Source organism: Arachis duranensis, chromosome 9 (assembly GCF_000817695.3).
Source record: "Arachis duranensis cultivar V14167 chromosome 9, aradu.V14167.gnm2.J7QH, whole genome shotgun sequence".
NCBI lineage: Eukaryota > Viridiplantae > Streptophyta > Magnoliopsida > Fabales > Fabaceae > Arachis > Arachis duranensis.
The window spans coordinates 58,537,369-58,545,305 of record NC_029780.3 but is presented as its reverse complement, the minus strand read 5'-3'; the positions used below and the strand labels follow the sequence as shown (position 1 = coordinate 58,545,305).

Below are 7,937 nucleotides of genomic sequence, written 5' to 3'. Positions count from 1 at the left end.
ATAATAATTAATTTAATGACTAATTTCAATATGAATATATGAATATAGCATTTTGATTACTTTTTTTACTATGAGTGGTATAGTCTTTTATAAAAATAAACCAAGAATGAATTGATTATTTATTTGTTCTTTTATATTATAAAATTTCAATTTGTACTTACCTAACTATTATCTCAACTCCTTAAGAAAGAATAGTTGATAATAGTAATAAAAAAATTCGAAATATATCTTACGTGACTACATGTTTATGATTTGAATTTTTTTTTTAAGTAAACAATTTGTAAGTATTCAATAAATCTAAACTTGTGTTAAGATATTGATTGACATTTAATCGATATTAAATCCATTTAAACACTTTTTTGAGGCATAAAATAATTAAGTAAAACATTTGTCTAATGAAATAATAAAAGGAAAAGAAAAAAGAGAAAGGAATAATGGGTCTCCGGTCTCTAACCTATCAATGTCATTGATATTTTGATTATTTTCCCTCACCCACTTACAGGACGGTGGTTTCGGGTATCAAATATCAACACTCTCTCTCGCACATGACAGAGACACCAATTACAGTAATAAAAAAGTTATAAATAATATTTTTTTATTACTGCAAATGCAGAGTAGGAAAGAGTTCAAGTTGAAGTACTACGATTAATATTTATTATCTCTCTCTCTCTCTCTCTCTCTCTCTCTCTCTCTCTGGATTTTGTCATTTTGTTACTTTGAAGAAGAAGAAAGAAGAAGAAAATGGCGAAGGAGCTTCTTCTCCAACTCCGAGTGCTGCTGCTTCTTCTTCCTGAACAACGCTGTCGTTTTGCAATTTCTCTTCTACCTCACTTCGTCGCATTCTCTCTCTGAACCCTTTTCTTTCTCTCCTTCCTTTGGATCCATTCAACTTCTTTCTCAGGTACAGTTCTTTTCTCTCTCTTCTCCAACTACAAATTCCTCTCCGTTTTCACTGTTTTACCGTTTTCAACTTCCACATTCCCGTAACCGTTACTATTTTCGTTTTTCTTGCTAGATTTACGGTGCATTCTGTTAAGTTTTCGGCATTGTAGTGGAAAGGTGAGGAAGCAAAGTAGCATGCTTAGTGAAACTGATCTCAGTGCTTGTTTTTTCTTCGAACGCAAATTCTCAGCGGTTTCTAGTGTCTGTTTAGATTTCTAGCTAATAAATGGATATATGTAATTTTTGCTGTTGGAACCTGCTTTTAAGTTATTGCTAATTACTAGTAATCAGTAAATTAGTGCTTTGGTTATTCATCTTTGTGCATAACTTCATGTGATCCATGTTACTTGAATCTTACACTAAGATCTGTATCATGTGTGAATTTGTTATAGTGAATGTTACTAAACCTTGTTTACTTGTTGATTAGGTAGTTTTGAAAAAAAAAATGTATAATTAGAAAGAGAAATTTTCTTTTTTTTTTTTAAATAGGATTAGTAATTGTTGGTTTCTTTCATAATCACCACTGCTTTCAATTGTAAATTTCTGCGTAAGAAAGGAGAAAGGGAGAGAAAAGGTTAACTTGTAAGCATCTGCAATTTTCTTGAGTTACTTTGCTGCCATTGTAATCCTCCTTATTTGTCACTTAGTTGCATTGCAATAGTTGTCAAGTTTCAAGTACTGTTATTTACTTACTCCGTTCAACTCATCCTGTTTCTTCAGACGTTTCTATGTAATATTTTTGTAAGGATCAAACATGCTTGACTTAGTTTGTACCCAGGAGAAGGAATTATCTTATTATTAACTGATGACATGGAGCAGTATGATATACTTGAGCAAATTGGCAAAGGTGCTTTCGGTTCTGCGCTTCTCGTGAGACATAAGCATGAGAAGAAAAAGTGAGGATGGAACCTACCTTAACTCTTGCTTTCTTTCCCTTTTTTTGCTCTTTGGGTCGGTTTGATTGTTTCTGTTCATTTGTGCACTTTAATTGACACTGTTTTTCATAAATAATTGTTAACGGTGTCATTGAACTTTGTCTTTTGACTGGTTAGATATGTACTCAAGAAGATTCGCCTTGCACGCCAAACGGAGCGAACTCGTAGATCTGCACACCAGGAGGTTAGAGCTTCAAATAATATTTGGACAAGTTGATTAACTAATTGTCTTTGTCGTTTTTTGTTATCTAAAATCTTATTTAGCCTTCATTTTTGGCTGCATGATTCACAGTGCTTTATGTAGTTTCTAGACTTATTTCAGTTGCTTATAGACTTAACAATTTTAGCTGTAAATGACTTCTGTTGACTCAATGTGAAGTTATGATCTCGGATTCTAATTTACCTATTTTTAATGCTTGTGTAGATGGAGCTTATTTCTAAATTTCGAAACCCATTTATTGTGGAGTATAAAGATTCATGGGTAGAAAAGGTATGCAGTTCCTAATATTTACTTCATCTTTCATCTCCTACATCGCTGGATTCAGTATAAGCTTGCCATCATAAGCTCCTATGGCAACATTGCCAGGAAATTTACTGGCCTTTGTATCATAAAATCCTCAAGGGAGTTTAACTCTTAACCTACTTTTGCTTCTTCTTTCTCAGGGTTGCTATGTCTGCATTATCATAGGTTACTGTGAGGGTGGGGATATGTACGTCTCTTTTATCTAGTTTCCTCTAGCATTGTTATGGTTTTATGTTCTTTCAGCTTTTATAAATTGGAGAATGAACATTTTTTTGAAAAAGATAATCATTGATGAAACACAGGGCGGAAGCTATAAAGAAAGCTAATGGTTTGCTGTTCCCAGAGGAGGTTGTTTATTCATTTCTTTTTCTAAAAGAAAAGATCCTTTTTCCTTGCAGATATTGTTATTACTTTTCTTTGAACAAGAATAATGATAACATTTCTGATTATTTGTTTGCAGAAACTCTGTAAGTGGCTTGTTCAACTTCTTATGGCACTTGACTATTTGCACATGAACCACATTCTTCATCGTGATGTCAAGGTTGGTGGACCACTTCTCTTTGTAGGAGTTTCTATATCTATTTTCGGCTAAATTTTATTAAACGTTATACTAATCAGAAATGATTCCATCAGTGTTCAAATATATTCTTGACAAAAGATCAAGACATACGTCTCGGTAAGTTATTCTAATGTTTGTTTGATAAGGCTGTTATTGCTAGCAAATACTGTTACTTTTGGTTCTGAATCTTCCTGAAGGTTAAAATTTGGCTCAAAAGTTATCAGTGTTGAGCACAGGCACGGACCTATGCATAATTGTGAGGGGGCACTTGCCCCCACTCTCCTTTCATATTTTTTAACAAAAAAAAAAATTATATATATATATATATAAAATATGCCTCCATTTTAAATTTTAAATAACCCCACTACAAATAAACAAAGTTCAACTGTTTAAAATTTTAAATCTATTTTATCTTTCTATTATTTTGACTATTAGTTAACATAATCAAATTTAGTCTTCTTCTATTCTGAAATCTCAGGCGTCATTCATTTATTCTTTTAAACCCTCTTCTTAGTTTCATATTTTCAACCTTTTTTCTATTCTTTATCTAGTGGTCATTTTCTCTTTATCAAAAGGTAAATTTTAAATTCTCTATTTTATTTTATATAGCTCTCTGACTCTATTTATTTTTCAATTTCATTGTTTCTTTTTTAATATTTTCAATTGCAAATTTTAATTCAAACAATTATAGTTTAGGTATTAATCTATTTTTTATTCTCTTTATAAATTTATATATTTTATTTTATTCTCAATTTAATGATCCTTATTATTTATTAGTTTATCTTTCATTCTATTCTATTATATGTAATTATATATGTTGCATATAAATTTTTAAAGTGAATTGATCAATTTACTAATTTAAAATATATTTTCTTTTTAGAAATAATAATGAAAAAATATTTCAAAAGAAAGCTACCACTATAATCTGAAATCACTCCATCAGTCTCTTCTAATAAAAAGTTCTTAAAATTGAAGCAAAAAAAGTTAGCGGCTAATGTAATTTTTGGTTTTTTTGTATTCGAATAATTAATGTACATTTAATATTTTTAAATTTAAATTAATATATCTTTTGATAATAATGTGTATTATTTTTGCCCCCCTAATATAAATTTTCTGGGTCCGTCACTGGTTGAGCAGGTGATTTTGGACTTGCCAAAATGTTGACTTCTGATGATCTTGCTTCCTCTGTAAGAAATGTGTAACCTATGAGTTAAACTTTCTACATTATTGTAACTTGGCTTGATTACATGCAATCGTCACTGAGTAATTGTCTTGTAATGTAGGTTGTTGGAACTCCTAGCTACATGTGCCCCGAGCTCCTAGCTGATATACCTTATGGTTCCAAATCGGATATTTGGTCCCTGGGTATGTATTTATTATATGGCATTTGCTCATTGATTAAAGTTTTCTGTTATTGGTTTCTTTCTATATGTGTTATGATCTCTGAAATCGGTTATTCAGGATGTTGTATATATGAAATGACATCACTCAAGCCTGCATTTAAAGCATTTGTAAGTTTCTCTCTGAATTTAATTGTTACTTTTTCTGTATCTTTTCTTTTCTTTTGATTTGTATTCCATATGTTCCTTGGTAGGGATGGCATTTTTGTTAATTGATCTGCTCTCCTTAATCATACTTTTGATGTTTATATATGTTAACAATGTAGCACTTATCTAGCTGCATTTTTTCCATATTATCTCTGAAATAATTAAACGTGCACATATCTATTTTCATATCTTTCTGCAAGTTCACAACTAAAGTATCTAATATCTTTCAATTTCTTTGAATAGGATATACAAGCATTGATTAACAAGATTAATAGGTCCATAGTGGCTCCATTACCAACGAAATATTCTGGTTCATTGTAAGTTCTGATTCTTGCATCCTGTAGTCACTTTTGCTGCTAATCTTTGTCATTTGCACATTTCAGTTTCATGTTTACACACTCAAGTTTTAGCATTTTCAAAAATCTATTACATTGTCAACCAACAGGCAACAGCCATGTATTATCCAGATACTGAGTGGGTTTTGTGTAAATCTATATATTGATGAATTATTTATTTTATGTATTGTTTGCTTGACTATTGATATAGTCATATTTGTTTTGCCCCTTGCAGTCGAAGTCTTGTTAAAAGCATGCTGCGGAAAAATCCAGAGCTTAGGCCCAGTGTATGTATAATACAACTCTAACCAATAACAATCCAAAGTAATGCATTGATGCAACATCTAGCATCATATTTCATCCCCGTGTGAATTAAATAAATCTTAGAACAGAAATAGTCATTCTGTTATGATGCACAAAACAATTAAACATGCAATGAAATTTATCAGGTACGATTAGGTATTCTGATTTACTGTATTAAGTTGTGTTTTTCTTGACTCTGCTTGGAATGTGCGAAACATGAATTAATAGGATATATCCCTTTCTAGTTAGCCACTAGTTGGGTTGATGTTGTATCTAAGAAACAAGCATTTCCATGTTATTTGACTGAATTTTCATGCACTATCAGTGTATGAGTTTTACACTAACAACCGATTGTGCATTGCCACAATGGCAGAAGTAACTAATTTTCAAACCTACTATTTAAAAGGTCATCTAAACACAGATCTGATTGGATGACCGTTTAAAGAGTTCTGCTGTTTGCATCATAAAATATTTTTAGCTGAGAGGTCAAAAGGGATCTTGAAGTAACATTTGGTTGCAAAGGGTTCTTACGTAACCTCTTTTTTACCTTTAAAAAAATGTATTTTTAGCACATTGTTGCTCAAAGATTATGCCTATGAAAGAAAATACCCATGCTTATTAATTTTGAATGGAGAAAATGTTCCATTTTGCTTTAGGTTTCGACATATACTTTGTGGCTGCCACTTTGATGTTTATAGTTCAGCTTCATTCACAAATTATCTAACAGTCCATTATTCTCATGTAACACTATTTCTCTTAGTTGAAACCCACTTACTTATTTTCATAATGTAGCATTGAAGGCTAAACAATCTTGTTTTGACTATTGAAAATTATGCAAATGTACATCATTGAGTGTACTGAATAATCTCTAATCAACTTCTGCTAAAAATCAATATTGATTTCTTGTGTGGCAGTGCAGCTGCCTACATGACTGTAACAATTTTTGTCATGCTTGTGATCTCGTACTCCCTTTTGTAGAATGTCTTGTTAGTTGCTTAATTATTTGTCTCTCTACAAATGTCTTGTAGCAGATATTCCGCAACGTGCTTAACCACCATATTTTATCTGATCTGTCATGTGAACCTATTTTCTCAATTGATTTGTACCTCTGGTGGCAGGCTGCAGAGCTGCTTGGGCACCCACATCTTCAACCATATGTTCTTAAGATTCATCTCAAAATTAATAGCCCCAGGCAAAATTCATTACCAGTCCAATGGCCAGAATCCAAGTACATGAAGAAAACCAGATTCTTGGAGCGGAAAGATGAACATGTTTCTATCTATAGGGATAAAAGGCGTTCTTTTAGCAATGATCGGACTCTAAACCCTAGTGTTTCTGGAGCTGATCAAGATTCTGTATGTTCCACCCTAGAAATAGATTGTACTCCTGATGATTTAAATCAGAGGTTAGCAGAGTTGAGTGTCAGAGGTAGCCATGGAATGAAGTCAATCCATAAGCCTGTTCTCTCCAGAACTTCTAGTATGGCTAAGATTCCCAGGATCAGTCATGCAAAACTTTCTTCTACCAACAAGAAATTAATGGAACCCACAAAGGATCTTAAGGCAGGAAGGCAATCTGTAAGTCCTCCACTTTCTTTAGTATCTTTTTCCAAATGAAACTAGCTTATAAAAGGTGAACAAAAATAATGTCAAGAATTATTGATGGCTGTTCCGTTTTTAAATTCTCTGGTTGGAATTTCTTATCTTTAGTTAGTCTTGTATCTAAAGTGGATAAATAATCATATCCTAAAAAAGTTTTGCTTTAGTTATTTAACAAAACCAACATCATTTCACAATTGTGGAGATTCTACTATATGATGTTTGTGTATATTATCTTCTAATACTAAAAGGTAGGAAGCAGCTTCTTAATATTTGTAAATATTCTAATGAAACTCGCTGTATCTGAAAAAGTACATTGCTTAGCTGATTTCCTTAAGTTTGTGGTTACAGCTTCCTGCTTCAAACAATTCCACAAAATCTACCCAAACAAATCGCAGAGCATCCTTTCCACTGCCATCAAAGGGTACTCAGAAGCCTCCTCACAGGCCTAGTAGTATTGGTTTGCTTAGCCATGTATCTTCACCAGATATTTCAGTCAACTCTCCCCGAATTGATAAGATAGCTGAATTCCCATTAGCATCATATGAAGATCCACTGTTCCGATTCAACAGATCATCAACTGTGATTGACAAATGCACAATAGATGTATATGATAAAGCCTCTGTTAGGGCTTGTAATGCTGATACTTGGCAAGGAATCAAGCGCAGCATGTTGAAGGAAAACGACGAGGACAAAAAAAGTGGTTCATCTGATCAAAATGCAACAGCAGGTGCATCGAGTCACACCTCTTCGGATCTGCGCCGCCGACAGTTTGATACTTCATCGTACCAACAGAGGGCCGAAGCCTTGGAAGGGCTGCTTGAATTCAGTGCAAGATTGCTGCAGCAGGCAAGGTATGATGAACTCGGGGTTTTGTTGAAACCATTTGGGCCTGAGAAGGTTTCCCCAAGGGAAACTGCAATCTGGTTGAGTAAGAGCTTCAAAGAGAACACATTCAACCCTGAAGAATCCCCGTAAAATTGCCGTATATGCACTCTAATCATGTTTGTAGTGTTCAGTGCATCTTTTCTCACACGGGAGCCTATTTAGCGGTTTAGCCAGTTGAGTTTTTGTAGAAATTCGCATATCCTCTGTTTAGCCTTTTTTTTTCTTTTTTTTGTGAAAGAGTTAATGATGATTAGAAGTGATGAATGAAGCAGACGATAGATATTTCATGGTAACATTACTTGTGGAA

The 7,937-nt window shown here is 33.1% G+C and overlaps 1 protein-coding gene across 3 annotated transcripts; it reads left to right on the top strand.

Annotated features, from left to right (window-relative positions):
- The first annotated feature begins 610 nt into the window (after nucleotides 1-610).
- On the top strand, nucleotides 611-7,937 carry LOC107465663 (serine/threonine-protein kinase Nek2). Of its 3 annotated transcripts, none has more exons than XM_016084633.3 (16): nucleotides 611-901; nucleotides 1,016-1,059; nucleotides 1,710-1,838; nucleotides 1,995-2,061; nucleotides 2,302-2,367; nucleotides 2,541-2,587; nucleotides 2,703-2,748; nucleotides 2,861-2,941; nucleotides 3,034-3,076; nucleotides 4,097-4,146; nucleotides 4,243-4,324; nucleotides 4,421-4,470; nucleotides 4,750-4,823; nucleotides 5,077-5,128; nucleotides 6,263-6,721; nucleotides 7,094-7,937. In XM_016084633.3, exons 3-16 carry the CDS (start codon nucleotides 1,753-1,755, stop codon nucleotides 7,718-7,720), a joined length of 1,830 nt encoding a protein of 609 aa, XP_015940119.1. In that variant the 5' UTR covers nucleotides 611-901; nucleotides 1,016-1,059; nucleotides 1,710-1,752; the 3' UTR covers nucleotides 7,721-7,937. The 3 variants fall into 3 exon arrangements, with proteins under 3 accessions (XP_015940119.1, XP_015940118.1, XP_052110533.1); XM_016084632.3 differs by having other exon boundaries at nucleotides 612-901; nucleotides 1,721-1,838; XM_052254573.1 differs by having other exon boundaries at nucleotides 616-901; nucleotides 1,762-1,838.

What these genes read in the sequence shown, in the direction of transcription:
- LOC107465663 (XM_016084633.3), top strand. Translation starts at nt 1,753, where the DNA reads ATGGAGCAGTATGATATACTTGAGCAAATTGGCAAAGGTGCTTTCGGT. An exon ending in AAGATTCATGGGTAGAAAAG is followed by an intron (nt 2,368 to 2,540) that starts GTATGCAGTTCC and finishes CTTCTTTCTCAG; the next exon opens with GGTTGCTATGTCTGCATTAT. An exon ending in AGATCAAGACATACGTCTCG is followed by an intron (nt 3,077 to 4,096) that starts GTAAGTTATTCT and finishes CTGGTTGAGCAG; the next exon opens with GTGATTTTGGACTTGCCAAA.